General features: G+C 46.9%; 1 protein-coding gene across 2 annotated transcripts in view; it reads left to right on the forward strand.

Annotated features, from left to right (window-relative positions):
* LOC146859662 (astacin-like metalloendopeptidase) overlaps positions 1–18,815 on the forward strand; it is a 298,576-nt gene that overhangs the window by 178,697 nt on the left and 101,064 nt on the right. For both annotated transcript variants that reach the window (XM_085646722.1, XM_085646721.1), the window contains exon 7: positions 13,225–13,306. In XM_085646722.1, the coding sequence (XP_085502848.1) occupies positions 13,225–13,306 (82 nt within the window). The remainder of the gene's footprint in view (positions 1–13,224; positions 13,307–18,815) is intronic.

Consider the following 18,815-nt stretch of genomic DNA (forward strand, 5'->3'; position numbering starts at 1 on the left):
TTAAAATAAAGCTACCCACCACAATGTAAACTGGTCTTGGACCGATGTTTCATTCAGCAAATGTCAGTTTTGCATCCTGGAGGTGGCAACACACAAAAGTGAGTGACAAACTGTACTGCAGCTGGGTACAGCAGTCTGACAACTTTCTTGACATTTAATCTGTTGTGTTGTTACATGCTCCCTGTGCTGACAATTACTAATAATTGTGCCACATCTTTCCGTGCTGAAAGAGTTTCTTGTTTCCAGTGCTGAGATTTATTTTGAAATGTATTGTTAGATGCGGATTACTTAAATGAAAACAAGGAGTTATGCACCAACTTCATTTTCAGTTACTGAGGAAAACCTTCTTTTAAACCTTCATTTAAAAACAACTTGCACCATTACAGTCATTCTCTTGGCAGGGTTCTTGACATAGATTATCTGGGCATAAGCTTACATCCCATACTAAATGGCATAAACAGTTTGCGCAGTCCAAATGTCGTTTAACCCAGTGGCCTATAGCAACTCTCCTTTTTCAGTGCTTAATTTTTGCCGGTGGTGTCCGGTGGTTACCAACGGCACTTATTTCTCAGGGCTGGGTCGATTGACATACCTGCCTCCAAAGTGCCAACTCACATGGTGGCAATGTGGGCCACACGCAATATTAGCTCACTTCACACGGTCTCCAGACTCCTGGTGAAGAGCTGATACCACACACATGCTAAATCCATGCCTGTGTTCAGTGCTGCCAGATTGTGCAGTTTCCCAGAAAAATGGGTGCCATTTTTCTCATTTGTGTGGGGAAAAGAACCACTGGGTCACTGATTTGGTTGGTAGTGGTGCTGTGAGCCGGACAGTGAGTAAACTTTTTTAAATTAGACACCGCGGCCGCCCGCCTTATTATGATAGCACCAGAAACTGCCTGGGGGGTCCCTGCCTCAGCGACCATCACAGGTCCGTCCATCATCAATCCTAGCAGCACTAGTGCACTACCAATGGCTGCTTGCAAATCATTAGTAGTCTGTCTCTCCTTGGAGTTCGACAGTCAGTGTCCTGAGTCGATCAATGTCCCCAGCATGGTGCGCAGCTGCCGCGTTAGCAAACGAAGCACGCGGGGTGCGTACAGCAGGCCTCAGAAGAATTACAAGTCAGGAAGTAATGATATTGTAATCGTAACAATACATGAAGTATTGGAACTTCATAAGATGATATCTCATGCTGTAAGGAATCATGTGTCACCATCACGGATGCCAGATGATGAGGCAGGGCGACAGGCAAAGAGATAAGTGCAGGTACTAGGCGCTGCATGAATGAAATGATGTGAACTGAACATCCTGTGATTCAGGCAAATCAATGAATCTCCCTGAGCCTACAAAAAAACGAACCTCTCCTGCTTGTAATGTATCTGGTGCTCATGTTGCGCTTTAATACCTTCAGGTCGAGTTTGCGAATAAAAAAAATGCAAAACCAAGGTTGGTTGCATTTCAGCAAAGAAATGTAGCCGCTGAAGCGAGGGATCTCAGCTCTGCAACTTGAGTTCCTCATAGTTCATTTTAACTTTTCCTTCACGAGGCCTCAGCATAGTTTTTAGAGCAGTTATCCAATACTGTGTTATGTGGTCTTTTATAGATATCGCCACCACGTGCAACTCGTGGTCTGCCTCAGAGTGCAAGAAACTAAAAAAGACAACTATAAACTTATACAAGCAAGTACCAAAATAGAAATAACACTGAACGTCACTATTAGACCATGTTACCATATGTATTTTCCAAAATGTAATGCAGTTCCAAGTGTTATCTAGCTTCCCCTAGTATGTGTCAAAGGGTTTGAACATGTACAGAGGGGCTGAGCAGCAGGATTGTAAGGGGTTAGTTACCCCGTTCCAATGGTGACTGGGAGGCTGCTTTCAGGAAGGGTCTGCTTTTCCATCCCTGAAAGCAACTCCTCACTCAGCCCTCCCTCCCTCTCAGCGCACTGCGCCTCAGTCAAAGCAGGAGTTCCTCTATCCCCTTTTTAGGTCTCGCGTACCGATGCAGCGCGAAAGCGCTGCCATCGCCTTGCGAGGCATGCAGTATACACTATAGCATGGAAGCTTCATAGAAGCTCCGCCCATTCTCTGCCTAGATCCTAAATACTGCCTTCTGATTGGTTTTAGGTTTGTTAGTCCCTCCTTATGACGAGCATGTCGTCATTTGTGTCCTTCCATGGCTACTGGCCCCTTCACTGCAGACTACTTTCTTTCCGTGACCCCCCTCCCACAGTCTGATGCCTTCTTGCACTGCCCACCCCTCCCATTCGTGCCATCTTGCGCCGCCCTCCTCTCCCCCTTCGTGCCTTGTCACCCGCCTGCACTCAGATTTCCCTCGTGTCCCAGCTCATTCCACAAAGGCTGCACTTTGTGTTTTTACAATCGCCCTTCTGCTCCCCGGAAGGGGCGGGTTGGAGAGGGCTCTCACTGGTGGAGTCGCACCTTCCCCAACTGTGCCCGGACTCCCAGAGCTGCCTGAGCCTGGGCGGTGACGACCAGCTGCACATGTTCGTGTCCATGTCTGTAAATCAGTTTAAGGACTGCACAGATCCGCCACAAGGGCAGCCTATCTGAATCTCCCTCCCCTGCTACCCCCCAAGGCTGGCCCGGAGTGCGGGCATTGCAGGCTTAAGGCTCTAATGAGGGTGGGTGCATGCCTTCAGGGCCTCGGCCCCCGAAGGAATAAAGGGGGGCGGGGAGGTCTACTGCAGAGAAACACCAGCATCAGCTTTACATGCTAGACTCTGTTTCACTGATGTGCTCCTATTGTATACACTATCTCTGAGAGCGCACGATCTTCCATTTGTCTTATAGCGCTACTCAACCCAGTGTAGTGTCAGAGCGCTAAACATGACATACACACATTATACAATAGATCCCACACGCGTCAAAATCAAGGTACAGGATATTACATGAGGGTTTCAAGGTGTAGGATTCACATATCGACTTCACTAGTAGGGTCTCTATGCATACAGTACATATTCGGACGGCCCACTGATTCTGCACATGACCCTTTAGGTGTTTTTTTTTCTCGTTATCTTCAGATTTTCAACAGCCCGTGGTTGATTTTCTCCTTACCACAGTCGGTGTTTATATTTTCCATTGCAGTCCACACTCTTTGCAAGTTTTTACACAAGGCTACCACATGACAGGTATTTTTCTAAGGGTGCAACACATGCCCACAATTCCTTTCTAGACGATGCCCATTCACATGCCTGCACCTCTCTGGATTTGTGTACAGTGCACGCTGCGAGCTGCAGCCTCGGTGTTCTGGGATGCAAGTCAGTGCTGTCACAGCTCCAATACTGCCCCGCGCAGCACTTACAATGCACCTCCTAAACTCCGTGCTCCACAAGGCACTTGCGTTGATCTTAGCAGTTGTGTTCCTTCTGGTGGCCTTTATGCTCTCCTTCGCTTGGCACATGTTTTCTGCAAATCTATTTACATGTGCAAAACAGGGCATTATTTGCTGTTGCCCCCTCCTGGCCACAATACTGATTTGATTAATTTAACTAGCTATTGGCAATTGTCAGGGATACAGCAGCAGCCGTTAATGGCTTTGTAATTGCTCCGTTAGACTGAGAGGGAAGGACCCTACAAACGTGTTGCAGTAGATGGAAGTGCATAAAATATATGTGTGTGTGTGTATTTGTATGTCTGTATGGAAATTACTATTTTATGGATTGTCAGAGAGAGTAAATAGTAACAAGCATTTGCAATGCAATCGGTCTCGCCTTTGGGACCTTATATGTATTTAGCTATGCAGGACATTAGCCTGGGTGCTGAAACATCTACCGTTCTTGAACATGGAGGGAAAGTAAGCACCAAACTGCGTGACACGCCAGTATGGGAACACATGGAGAGAAATATTGCCTCTCAGCGGGGAATGGTATAGCCCAAAGCTCTGTTTTTAATAAAAAATCAGGAATTTTCAGTGGTCATATCACTGAAAGTACAAGAGTTGAAAAAAAGATTATCTACGGGTGCTTGTGGAAGACAATCTCTATGGTCTGGAATCTAGACAATGCTAGAGTGATTCTGGAATTTTACTGACCTCTGCTGCTCATTTCCTATCAAGACAGTTAAATAGAGGCAGTTGAACAGGAAAAAAGTCCCTAAGTGGAAGCAGAGCAGTCCTGGGCCTGATCTCCAGAGTTCACAAAGTACAAACACATATAAGTATATACTAAAGTATATACAAGAGGTCTCGAATGCTCGACCTAAAAAATTAATGAAAACACTTACCAGATCGTGACATCCTTCTCACTGTGAACTCTTCCGCTGGGACTTCAGTGCAGGCCCAGCAAACTCCCTCGACCAATCCTGTCCCACTCACATTTAACCAGCATGTGAGCAGTGCCCCGAGTGATGTGAGCGTCCTTTCTCTGCGTTCCCCAGTGCACTGGAGGCCTGCACTTGCTCTCAGTATAGCTGTCTTAAGACAGCTGGGTTGAGAGGTTTAAAGTGTGCTTGTCAGGCTGGCCTTCGCAGGAAGACTGGCCAAAGAGACATGCACACAATAAACAGTGCTAAGGCAGCCCTCTGCCCACCACTCCTCCCTGCTCTCACTCAGCAGGCCCCACCCCATCTGAGGCTCGGTAGTTTTAATCTCTAGGGGCCCGATTCACAGAACTAACTTAAGACAAAATCCTAAACTTACTACCATTTTGGTATTCACAGAAGGCACTTACTCATTTCTGTATTCACAGAAGTTAGGAGTCCTAACTTTAGGACTCCTAAATGCCTTCTGTGAATACCGAAAGTCTTAAAATTAGGATTTTTCACAGTTTAGTAGTAGTATAGTTAGGACTCCTAACTTTAGGACTCCTAATTGCCTTCTGTGAATACCTAAAGTCTTAAAATTAGGCTTTTTCTCAATTTAGTAGTAGTAAAGTTAGGACTCCTAACTTTAGGACTCCTAAATGCCTTCTGTGAATACCTAAAGTCTTAAAATTAGGCTTTTTCTCAATTTAGTAGTAGTAAAGTTAGGACTCCTAACTTTAGGACTCCTAAATGCCTTCTGTGAATACAGTAAGTCTTAAAATTAGTATTTTTCAAAATTTAGTAGTAGTAAAGTTAGAACTCATAACTTTAGGACTCCAAAATGCCTTCTGTGATTACCGAAAGCCTTAAAATTAGGATTTTTCTCAGTTTAGTAGTAGTAAAGTTAGGAGTCCTAAATTTTGGACTCCTAAACTGAGAAAAATCCTAATTTTAAGACTTTCGGTATGCACAGAAGGCATTTAGGAGTTCTAAAGTTAGGACTCCTAACTTCTGTGAATACCGAAGTGAGTAAGTGTCTTCTGTGAATACCAAAATGAGTAAGTGCCTTCTGTGAATACGAAAATGGTAGTAAGTTTAGGATTTTGTCTTAAGTTAGTTCTGTGAATCGGGCCCTAGAGCTTTCGGGGGTGCTTAAGTGGGGCGACGCTCCTCCGCTCCAATGGATATCATGTTGCTTTCCACATCTGGACTCCTCTTTTGTTTCGGCCCCATGTTGCTTCTGCCCTTCATACTCCGTGTTGCTTCCATTCCCTACCCATGTAGCTTTTATCTCGTGTTGCATCGTCTCCTCAAGTTGTTTACTCACCACCCATTAAAAAAAAGTTTTAGCACGTTTTTTTTCTTTTTAGTCACGGATCCAACTGCATCATTTTATAGGCGCGCGAGTGTGTGGTGCACACACCTACAGAATTACTCAGCCACATCAGAAGCATTTTAATGGGTAATACTTTAGACATGCTGCACAGTGCGGCATATCTAAAACCATTGGCAAAGGCAGTAGGTGCCACAGGAGAGACCAATTGTCTATGAAAATGCTTGTAAATAGTGCCGACTGGACACAGAAGTTTATTATGTGTTATTAGCCTTGATTGCTTGGCCTTGGTATCTTTGGGGAGTTCAGGTATTCAACAGGGGTCACTCGCTTGTCCAACCTGAGCTACTGGGGACCAATGGTAAACAAACCAGAGATACGGCCCAGTACCCCTTCAGGCTGGCATATGGCCACGAAATAATACGCTCACGCCCTCCCAAGTGCACGCACACACAATTCCACACACATTCACACGTAGACATATGAACACGCACGCATACATGCATACACATGTACACACATAGATTTCATACACGTCCACTCATTCGTGCAGAGATTTCCACAGAAGAACATGCAGAACAACAATGAGATTTCACAGACGTGCACGCGCTCACATACAGATTTGCTCGTGCGCACATAAATATGTAGACCCGCACGACGATGTAATCATAGTGAGCCCAGGTTTTTCCCCCCACCCCAGTGCCCGTCAGCAGCGTGACTGCCATGTGTGCTAAAAGTGGGGAGAACAGAGGAGGTCGGAAGGAGAGTCACGGGGAGGGTGGGATGAGTCACCAAGGAAGCTTACGACCACAAACCACTGAGCTCACCAGCGCTGAGAGGGAGGGGGTGGGCGGGGGTTGTATGTGCCACCAAGCCTGGAAACTCCGGCTGCACAGTGCAGGCATGTTCACTGTAACAACGCCTCCTCGTGTTCATGGAGAGGACTGTGCCAGTGCTCTGGTATTAACTGTGAGGGGGAAGTCTTCAACAGGAGTCACAGTCACTGAGGGGAAACATCTACAAAAGCACCCTAGTGTTCACTGTGCCTATAACAACACCCCGATATTCACGAGGCGGATGGTTAAAAATCAACGCCCAGAATTCCGTAACCGAAAGGGCTCTATACCACCCTAACATTTACTGTAGGCGTGTCTGTTACAGCACCCCAATTTTCACTGTGAGTAGGACCCACAAAAGCACCCCAGTATTTACTGTGAAGATGGATCTAATACAGCACCCCGATATTCATTGCGAGAAGGGGTGTAATGCAGTACCCCAATAGTCTCGGTAAGGACGGGTCTATTACAGCACCTCCATAGTCATGGTGAGGGGGCGGGTCTGTAACAGTGCCACCCCACATCCATTATGAGGAGAGGATCTATAGCAGGACCCCCAAAAGCATTGAGAGGGGATCCTTTAAGAGCACCCCCATATCCGCTTTGTGGTGGTCTATTACAAAAACTCTGGATTCATTGTGAGCACAAGCACAAGCACCTCTAGGAGAAGGTATACAACAGCGCCCCAATATTCATTGTGAGAAGTAGCCCCAGGCAGCACCACAGTATCACTGTGAGGGGCGGCGAGTTACACCACCCTCATTTTTACTGTGATGGCGGGGAGCAGTACAACTTCCCCATAATCACAGTGAGACGGCAGCTTTGTAATCACCCCCCATCTATTGTGAGGCAAGATGAATGTGTCCCAGTACCCCAACAAAGTAAACGGCGGGGAGTCTGTGACATGGTCGCACAGCCGTTCGTCATTGCTCCCCCATATTTACTTTGAGGAAAGGGACTTCTCATAGCTCTTTCTATATAGCGCCCTCATAAATACAGCACAACTAAATACATATCGACGCTCCGTAACAGAGCCTTAATGGGTAGTAAAGGGGCGGGGTGGCTGTAAGAGTACCACCATACACGCATTGCACAACGCAGTCCCTGAGAGCTCCCATATTACAAGCGCTCGCCATGACGTTTTTCGTCTGTACGCTTTTCTCTTTTAGAGCCATCTCAGTTGGACTGACTCGCCTGACTTCCTTTTGTGCTAAAAGGTTTCTTATCTTTATGGGGCCATGTGTTTGGCCCCATAAAGATAAGAAAAGCTTTTACGCCAGCAGTAAGTCGGGGCAGCCAGTCCAACTGGGACGGCTCTAAACGAGAAAAGTGTACGTCACTAGACGCTCTTTTCCAGTGGTTGGCCACTGTTTAGCATAAACGGAGACGCCAGCCAATGGAAAAGAGGGGCGGGGCTTAAAGCCCACTACAGAAATCTCCTCTAAATCATTAAATCTCGCCAGCGAGACTGCGTATGTCTGCGCAGTCTTACACCAGGTGAGACCTAAAAACAAGACCATGATTCCAACATCAGCAGCCGTGTTTTTATACTTCACCCTTTATCCTAGGATCTCCTAGGACTTCAATTCTCCTAAGTGACCAGTTTTGTTAAATGGTGAGTTTATTATCACATCAATTGTGGTTGGAATAGGACGCTTTGGTGTGTGTCCCAACATTTGTGGCATACATCCTAACCACAGACTGCAGTAAGTGTAGAAAACGTATGCATTCACCCGCAGATTTTAACATTGGGAACCAGTCTGCCAAAATGTCAGGTCTTTACAATTTACTTGATTCTGCTGTAATGACCACGTTGGTTGGGGATGTTGACTTTTTGTTTATCCATTAAAAAGCAACATACGGTCAGGCCAAGGGTATGAGTCATGCAAGTCAGTTGGGCCCCTATCATTTATATAGTTGTAAACTTTCTGATGTTGTTTAATTTTCTGCTTAGCATCTGGTACTGTTATAGGAGAAGCATGCGTCCCAGGACTGTACAGTATGCTAGGTATTTGGAATGAAGCGTTCTAACCTCTTCGTAAGGAAAAGCAAACGTTTTGTTATGTATTTGGACATGGATACCATCAAATGCTTAGGCTCCATATTTGGGTATTGCTTCGGACGGTTCCAGAGCTCTGTCACCTTGTAATAGCTACACAAATGGAGATCTAAGCTGGCTGATTCGCATCAATAGTGATCATTTGGTGTGACAACACATTCATATTTGCGATAGTTAGAGTTAGTTTAGTGGATGTAAACAACATTGCTATAGAACAAAAATATATATGACACTTATCTTTGTTTTGTTCATCTGTGAATAGACTACTCCAAGGCTTTGCAGAGATAGCCTAATAAAAAAATACACAAAATGGACAATTGTGGTGTTGCTCTCTGGAGTGAATGGTGACTTACTGCTCTTTTAGAGAGGCTCATACTTTTTGGGCTAGTCAACCTCATTACTCTCCAAGAACTTGATAAGACGTTGTTCTTCCTTCAGAAGTGTTGTGTATGTGTTCCCATACCTGGTGTGTTACGCAGTTTGGTGCTTACTTTTCCTCCATGTTAAACAACAGTAGATGTTTCAGCACCCAGGCTAATGTGCTGCATAGCTAAATACATATAAGGCCCCAAAGGCGAGACCAATTGCATTGCAAATGCTTGTTTTCGATGGTGCCTATCAAAATCACTTAAGAGGAACCCTATAATTAAAGCAGTGGCGCACACGCACCACTATCCCACCTTCAGTTCTGTGGGGAACACTACCTACCACCGTACACTACCTAGGGTTGCAGGATAGATTATTTCACACTATTACATCTGGCTTCAGCAGTGCCAGTTGAGGATGTGGGTGAAGCCGATAGAGTAAGTGGGTGGAGCCAGTGGAGAAAGTGGGTGGAGCCATAGGGAGTGGGTGTGGCGTCTTAAAAAAATTTGAGCACCTGCGCTTAATATTTTACAAATTAAGCACTGGAGATCGGTCTATAGTTGGTATGAACTTGAGGGTCAGCCGTGGGCTTTTTCAGTAGTGGAAGAATTTTTGCATGTTTCCATAATGCCATTGTGCCGATCGCTAATGATTCATTTAAAACTTTGTTAATTACCATGTTAATGGTCAGAGCTACTTTAGTCAGAAGGCTATGAGGGCACGGATCCACAGGAGACCCTGACTTGAGTTTCTTAATGGCTTTTACAGATTCCTCCATCGAAATGGGAGGAGAGTGGCTAGCATGGGAATCATCTGAGTTTTCCTGATTCTGTTTAAATCTGCCACTACAATGCTGCTAGCTGATTGGTGTTTAGCCAATCAGCTTGGATTGTAATTATTTTTTCTTGCAAATACTCGGCCAGATGGTTGCACCTTTCACCTGAAGCGTGTAGATGATTGGTTATTGCCTCTAAATTAAGAATGTATTTCCTTTCAAAGATTTTATTTTTCACTATTCGTACCTGGAGATAGTTTTCCTTTAATGCTTGTCCATAGTTGTCCTTATCCGACACTTTATTATTTTACTGCCAATTACGTTCGAGGCATTTACAGTGTTTTTTTGCCAGACCTCAGGTTCTCATTGAACCAGGGGGGCGATTTTTTGGGTTCAAGAGGATCATATGGTGGTGATGGGTACTAAGGGGCATATGTATCAACATCACCATTTGCGAATCTCAAATAGCGATTTTTAAAGAATCGCTATTTGAGAATTGCAAAACGGGATGTATTTAAAAAATTGCAAACTTTTTGAAAATTCCTTAATTGCGATTAGCAAATTGCGAAATTGCAATTAAGGAATACCTGCCCATTCATTTCTATGGGCCAGGAGACCCATAGGAATGAATGGGAAGTAATTCTCAAATAGCGATTCGCAATTTGTGAATAATTTCAAAGGTGCAAGGGTGTCATGATGACACCCTGATGCACCCCTGAAATGAGCATGTGTGTGCATATGGCGCACATACATGCCCTAAGGGCATGTATGAGCGCAACGTGGCACTTTGTAAAATTCAAAAAAGTGCATTTTGAAAGGAAATCGCAAATTACCACTAACTGGAAGTTGGTGGTAATTTGCGATTTCTTAAGGATAATTCGCACAACTTGGGTGCTTTTTACATATCATTTAATAAATCGCAGTTTGCGATTTCTTAAATGCTTACGCAAAATTAAGAAATCGCTAAATTAGCAATTCCTTAATTTTGCGATGGGATTTGGCTCATACATCCCGATTACTGATTTTTTAATCGCAAACGCTGTTATTTTGCGAATCGCAGCGTTTGCGATTAAAAAAATCGTTTGATACATATGCCCCTAAGCCATTAATATTGTTGTGAATCCAGTCCTTAGTGTGCTCTGCATCTGATTCAAGATCTCCGGGCAACGCAGGGGGGCTCGCTTCCAGAGCACTGCGTCAATCTACCGGTGAAATCTTGTGAAAGGTTCTAGTCGTAGTTTTTGTTGCTTTCGAGCAAGGCCAACTGGACTTGGTGAAGTAGTGGTCCGTCCAGGCCACTGAACGCGGGTTTACTTGTTACAGGTATCATATTAGAAAAAATGTGATCTGGCGTATGGCCAGCCAGATGTGTAGGTTCAAACCCTTCTTGCATACATCCAAGCGAGGACAATCGTATCCGTAATGGAAGAGGCCTCAGGTTCTGCCGGTTTCTCCATGTGAATATTAAACTCTCCGAATGCTATGAAATTCAGTTCAATACCGTTCTATATGCAAATGATCAGCAGAAGTGTCCAGCGTTCTATTTCTTCACAGGCTTTATCTCCGCTTTTTTGGCTTACAAAGCCAAAAAAAAGCGGAGATAAAACCAGTGCCCTATTTACAAGAGGGTGCTAACATGCATAATCGCATGTTAGCACCCTTTTCCCCAACGCCTCCCTTTGCATCTCCAATGAGATGCAAAGTGGGCGTTACTGGGCGTAACCATGATGGAAAACCAGCGATGTTCCCTGCAAAAGGGCGATAACCTCGCTATCTCTGGAATTTTTATCGCCCTGGAGTAATGCGTTGTTAATAACGTGTTACCCAGGCGAGACATTCCAGAGATAGACGGCGATAAATAACAAAGCGCTAAGCGCGCTTTGCGTTTATTTATCGCCGTCCTTGTAGATATGCCCCAAAGATTTTAGCAGAGGCAAGGCAGGGAGGCCTTACTGCATCCGCGCAGCGCCTCTCCTTAAGTACCAGAGTCGATGGACTAGAGCGGGCACCGCTAAAATGGCGGCTCTTAATGTTCCAAAAAAGAAAAAATGGCTGCTCCCAAATGAAAGATTCCCCCATTCTATATGCATGATGATTAGCCTATCGTTCTGGTTTTTCACAATTTTAAAACAAGTGAAATCACGAAGTGCATATAAATAATAGAAGTGCTATGATATGGGTGCAATGGCTATGATAATTGTGAGATAAGAGTTTACTGAAATGTATATATCCACGATGATGAATCAATTAGAGGATGCCGGAGCTCCTAACAGAATCTTTCTGTATTCAGCGCTTTAAAGGAGTCTCCCCAGTAATCTCTCATGATACTCCAGCCTACCTGTAACAAGTACATTGACCTGTGTCTAAGCGGCTGGAAAGGAAGGTGGTGGTGGATTTTTATAATATTGAGGGGCTGAACCCGGCACAATGTGGGGTTGAAGGTGGTGAGATGCTCCAGTGACGCAGTGGGAAGTGAGAAGGTGTAAAGGTGTCTGGAGACCAGAAAGACAGGGGAGGAGAGTGTCAGGGGAGCTGATACCCCAGGAATTGACCTTTAGGGAGTAGAGACCATCCAGGGTCTCACAGTTCTGCTACAGTTTGTGGAGAATCTCTTGACATTAACAACTGGTTCTAAAGATGTGTACATCAACAGCTTATCAGTGGTACAAGAAGCCAAATGAGAGGATGACGTCAAATGGAGGGAATAAGACGTCCCAAGAATGAACCTTTGGGTATGCAGATAGACTCACTTATCAGGGCGGTGATGCGAACAACACCAGGAGACTAAGAACAATCAGAGACAGGAAGATCACATTCCAGTGTATTTACCCATGGTGCCTAGGTGGGATAGGACACAAGCAAGATGGCTGGCATTCATGTGAAACAGTGCAGAGAAGACTAAGAGAATGAGTATGGAGGAAACGTGTTTATAATGGTGAGAAGTAAGGAAGTAAGAGACAAATGTAAGGAATGTTTCCTGGGAGCAAAGTTGAGGAAAGCAGGGGGCAACGTATTACTTAATGTTATAAACAAGAGTTAATGGCTGAGACAAGGCAGTCACTCAGGGTTTTATAGAACAAAGAGGATGCTGTTGGGATCAAGTGTTGGCGATTTTAGAGGCGATGGAACAACCACATATTTAAATTGTTCTGCTTAGGGCCCATACAGTAGGGGATGGTTGAAGAGTATGGAAAGACCGATGAAGGCACGACACGCCTTGAGGCTATTTTTTTTTGGTTAGAATGAGAACAAGTCAACCATAACACCCATTGGGTTTGCCAACTGGAGTTTGCAGATAGGTTGTGTAGCAGATTTTGGGGTTAAAGACTCAAGTTAGATCACATGAGTGGTGAGGAGTAATGTATGGGCAGAGTGCGGAAGTGATGAGGAAACCATCTGGTTCTCATAGTAGAAAGTTTGCAAAAAACTTAGGGTTCTGTTTCCCTAGCAGTGAGACTGAACTGATGTGTATTACTCAATGAGGAGAGATGATTGTTGGCCCTCTTTAAATATGATACAGGGGTCTTGAAAGCAGGAGTACTGTGTTTGACAGCCTTGTCTCTTTTTATCTCTTCTTCACTGCAGGAAATCTTGCCAACTTTGACAAAGAGAACACCAATAACCTGGGCCTGGAATATGACTACTCCTCTATCATGCACTACGGAAGGTGAGCCTGAGATACCACTGCCGGTAGCCACAGGGAGTCGGAGATGCTGCTTTCAGAGGTCACAGGGCGTCTGATATATTATTACTAGCAGTTGAAGAAAGGGTCTGCTGGCTGTTTCCTCCTGCTTTTCAAACTTTATGGATTCAATTAAGAATTGATCTAGCTGCTGCATTTTGTACCACTTGTAAACGACCGAGCAAGTAGTCTGGAAGGCCCAAGTAACAAGCTTTTCCATAATCATGCCTCAAGGTTATCAGAGCTTGATTAACTGTTTTCTCAGTCTCTAATGACAGAAAAGGGAATCATTTCTTTAGAGAGTGTGGGATCCCAAAACAGAAGCTCACCAATAACTAGACGTGGTTGGAAAGAAAGGGCACTATTCATTTTTATTTCCAAATATTTTATAACCTTTTGTTGTGAGCCCGGGGGAAGAGTCTCATATAGCCAGCACGTTCTCCATATTTCGGGGAGATGTCCCCGAAGAACAGGATCTCAGTTTTATCGGGGTTACATTTAAGTTGCTGGGCTGATAACCAATTAAGCACATTGGAAACTGGTTGATTCCCTTTCCACAGGCAGAAATCATCTGTGGGTCATCTGCATATAATAATACTTTTGCCCCCAGAGCTTCTACCAGAACATCTAGAGGAGATAGATATGCATAAAATAATGTGGGACTTAGTGCCGATCCCTGAGCACTCCTACAGATAGTTGTCGAATAGGGGTAGCATATGGAGGGATCCATACTCCTGTTGTGTAGAAATGAGGTAAGTCACTACAAGACTAGAACCATCGATTCCTATATCCTGAAGGAGGGGCCAGTAGGCTTCCATGTGGCACGGTATCGAAGGCTGCGGATAAATCTAGCCATATCAGGGAGGACTTGGCCACCTTGTTTAGGGGTATATTCACAAGAACTTGTGATTACTACCGCAAGAGTAGCGTAACGCAACTTTCAATATCGCAGCATATTGCGGGAAATAACTCCGTGCCAACTCGGAATTCAAACAAGGCGGTGGCATGCGATAGTCACCAGATGACCCGCCAAATCTCCATGTGAAAATCAATGCCACGCCGCATAAATGCGATACGCGAACGCAAAAAAACATGCGATGAGGCCAACCGCGGTACAAAAAGAAGCGAAAACCAGCCACAGGCCTGCAAATCCCACGCATCTGATGGAACAATGCACCATAAAAACCACAGAAAAAATACACCAAAAACTATCCAAAGCACGTAGCAACATGGATGCACCCTTACACAGCGCAGGGGCCAACTCGAAACCCAAAATCCCCACAGACTACCAGCAAGGAACAACGGGGTCGGGGAAGGCCAAGGAGAAGAGGGAGAGGAAGACAGGGTGCAGACGTAGGAAAACAAGACCAGCGTCACGGAGGTGACAGAAGACTACCAGCAACTGATCCACTTGCAGACCACCTGGATTGCAGTCAGAGTGCCGGGGAGGCCAATCCAGGAGGTCAATAGGCTCCGACATGACGTGACTACCTAAACAAGGCACAATCCGGCTGCCAACAGGAAGGCAGCAACGGCGACAGGAGGTGGCAGCCCAGTGCCACCGGAGGAGCTGAAGGAAACCCAGGCCACAGTCATCAGTGTGGAGACAGTGCAAGGAGTAGGGAGTATGGACACAGCTCAAGAGGACCTGACACAACATCAACAGGGAGTACAATGAACAGGGACTGTGGGTACTGGGGGAGTGGCTACAATGACATACATGCACAACGAGGTGTAGCACATTGCACACCCACAATCACCCAGTGCCATGGGCCCGATCCCCTTGGCACACTGCAGCACACACACATAGCATGAACAGCACACCCACATTGATGACAACGAGGAACAACGCGCATAGCCGACACTGCAGAACAGAGGACACAACTGGCTCTGCACATGCACAGAAACATGCCTACTACATCTGACGGAGCCGGAAACTGTGAAATGGAAATGTACGCGTACGACATCACATCCGTCATGTAGACCAAATGTACACTGTCCCACAGAAGAATCCAGCATCCCCCAAATAGTCACAATGTACATTGCCATACAGTCTGCATGCAAACCTGCACCATGCGCCAACATTTATGTCAATGCAAAGTCAATACGCACCTCCCTTTCACATCGCAGAGGGGCACATAACACCTTCAGCAGAGCACAGAATACAACACATCAGTGATGCCGGAGAGGACCACCACACCGTCGACACCGACGCCCTACAGCAGCAAATGGATATCCCACACAACCCCCCACCAGGACCCGGACAGCCAAGCTACTCAGAGGAGAACACTGAGCCTGCAACAGACCACACAGCAGGAAGCACCCGCAAGCACAGCTGGCTCACAACACTTCACCCACCTACACATCACACCCCAATGCCATTTTCCTGCAGGCCAAAAGGAGGTGGCCCAACAGGTGTGGGTGGGGGTCTAAACCATGGAATGCGAACCAGGACACATATGTAGGTGTCCATCACCCTTCAGGGGCAACCAACACCCCACAAAGGAGACCCACACTGCCATAGAGACACATGCAGTTGCACATTCACAGTACAGAACCATGGGCAGGGGAGCTCAAATATCAGTCACACACCCATATTAGCTCTGTGTACGACAGCCCTGGCCACTTCCCTTAGGAATTGAGTGGGTGACGACAAAGCTACATGTCTAAGCTCCAACCCGCTGCCTGCGGTGACACGTCTGCATCCGATGTACACAACACAATGTAATGGCATAGTGCCCAGGGCCCTTATGCATACAACAAGACCATAGGGACACACGCAGATATCATGTTGAACTGGCTACTGGCACATGCGCCTGGCCCCTTTATTGGCAGGGCCACATGTACAGTGATGCCTGTGCTGGATGTGTGTGGGGTGAGTGTAAGCCATTGCACACGGAATGTCTGGTGCTGGCAACCACTTGAACATTAGACACCAGTGCAACGGAAACAGAAAACAAATGCATAAAAGAGTCAACTGCTGAGCAACATAGAGGGAGCTGGGCAAAGTCCAGAGGATAGCCAACATGCAAACAGAAGTGTCCATGAGTTTCAGTTCACTGGGGATGGGACACTAGAGATGAGTGTGCCCATGTGATGAAAAAGTCTCAGATTGTGTCCCTCCGACAGATACCTGATGCAGTGTGGTGTGTCATACCTGCATCATCTTCCCCATTAATGTCTCAGGGCCCCCATACTGTTTGAGGTGACATAGCTGCACAACCTCTCCACAGCTCAAAACTCAATCAGTAACAGACAATGGCTTGCGGTGCACTGAGTCACTGGCACCTGGAGTGCTGAGCAGGGTATCAGGCTGATGTTGGCACCCACGACAGGTCTGAGCAACTCCGTAAGTCTGTCAGGATCACCTTGACGGCTGTGGCAGATGGCTGTTGGAGGTGGTTCTTGCGGTGGTGGCATGTGCCTCCTGCGGTGATGCCACGTCCGGGCCGATCAGGACTAGATTTGGTGTGTGAGCCCTGGTGGGACACTGTTGGGCCCGGAGGCTGCGTACAGCACTGGGCCACAGAGAAATGGCAATGATGACCCCAAGACCGACGCTTCAGGGGCCATTCAATATCTCAGAAAAAGGGGTCCCAGACTTGACCAGCACAGAGTTAGTGGCCCCGGATGCACACGCACCCAGCCACGGGACGGTGACTTGCGGTGAAGTCAGATGGGCCATGCGACCTGAGTGGGTCACCATCAATGTCCGAGGTGGATGTTGTGGAGGGTTTGGGGGGAAAGTGGAAGGTGTCTTCCAGGGCATGACGCTGAAAGGTTTGATTTTATCCAGAAGCAGCAAATGGAGGAGTGGAATGAGACAGCCTTGTTGCCAACACCAATGCAGTATCAGCTACATGAGGATGAAAACTGCCCCCTAGTCCATAGACTCAGATGCCACCAAAGTTCGACCAGAGAGTGTCCATGATTGTCGGGGAACAGATTTAGTGACACCGGGGCTGAGAGGGGATGCTGTCTGCGATGATGCCGGTAAGCTGATATGAACTCAGCCATTGCACAATGAAGAGTCTGTGACCTACTGGACCGCAGTGTAGGCCGGAGGCAATGGTCAGCAGTGGCCCACAGCCACGTGTTGTTGGCTGGCGAGGCACAGAGTTAGTGACACAAGGGCAGTTGTCGGTAGTGTTCGATCACCTCCGTAACGATGATCTTGTTCCCTCCAGACTGCAACGCGTCATCCTCTTACGCCTCTCCGTGCGTGCGATGACATGTATTCTGCCTTTTGAATAACCCATGTTCAGTTCCAAATCTGTGACCCACTCCTGCGAAGCGTAGGCCGAGAGCAGTAGTCCGCGTAGGGCCACAGACGTGTGGTTGTGATGCCAAGCACAGACTTGTTGGCACCACATCGATGTGAAAATAGTGACTTGTCCTATGCCTTAAATGGTGCTCATTGCCATGGTGTAATCAAGACTCAGTTCCAAATGTGTAAGCTACCTGACCGTGGTGTAGGTCTGAGGCAGCGGTCAGCACGGCCATTCACCAAGTGTCGCCGGCATAGGTTGGATGGCCCCACTAGCCTGCGTAGTTCAGGTTCAGTGGCACCACGTGTCGGCACACCTCTGTGTATGTGACCCGGGTTTCGTCCGGACTGAGCCGCATCTTCCTCTTACTCCTCTCCGTGAGACCACTGGTGTGGCCATTCGTGATTTGCGCCTAGGTGCTGGATGTGGGACCTACTGGTCCGTAGGGTAGTCCTGGTCCCTCATCCACGTATCGCTGGCTGGCGTTGAACAGGGTTAGTGGCACCATGTATCGCCGGCTGGCATTGAACAGGGTTAGTGGCACCACGTATCGCCGGCTGGCGTTGAACAGGGTTAATGGCACCACGTATCGCCGGCTGGCGTTGAACAGGGTTAATGGCACCACGTATCGCCGGCTGGCGTTGAACAGGGTTAGTGGCACCACGTGTCTCAAGAAGCCCATATGGAACTATGCCTCACTGATCGGGTGGGGCCTGGTGCTGTTGCCGTTGGCCCTGATTTTGGGTCACTGCCATTCATGACTCAGGACACAGTTTCACACATGGGACCTACTGGGCCGAGGAGAAGGCCTGAGGCAGCAGTAGAGTACTGCTCCTTGAGTTAAAAAGCGGCGTAGGAGGCCCACACCATCTAGGGGGGTTGCTCAGGTGACGGCACTGGAAACCTGCCCGGTCCAGACGCCTGCTCGAAGGCGTCTGGACCGGGCAGGTTTCCAGTGCCGTCTGCCAGTCTGCCAGTCTGCCAGTCTGCCAGTGCCGTCACCTGAGCAACCCCCCTAGATGGTGTGGGCCTCCTACGCCGCTTTTTAACTCAAGGAGTTATTTCAACTCTTATTATAGGTCCAACGCAAAGGGGGCACAACAGACTCCTTTTTCACACACTACCTGTTTAGGAGACACTGCACTCCCCCCCCCCCCCTTTTTGCCGAGTGAGAGGGTGATATTTTACCCCCCCACTACACATAGTCTGGGCACCTCTTCCCACAC

Source organism: Triturus cristatus, chromosome 3_1, assembly GCF_964204655.1.
Source record: "Triturus cristatus chromosome 3_1, aTriCri1.1, whole genome shotgun sequence".
Classification (NCBI taxonomy): Eukaryota; Metazoa; Chordata; class Amphibia; order Caudata; family Salamandridae; genus Triturus; species Triturus cristatus.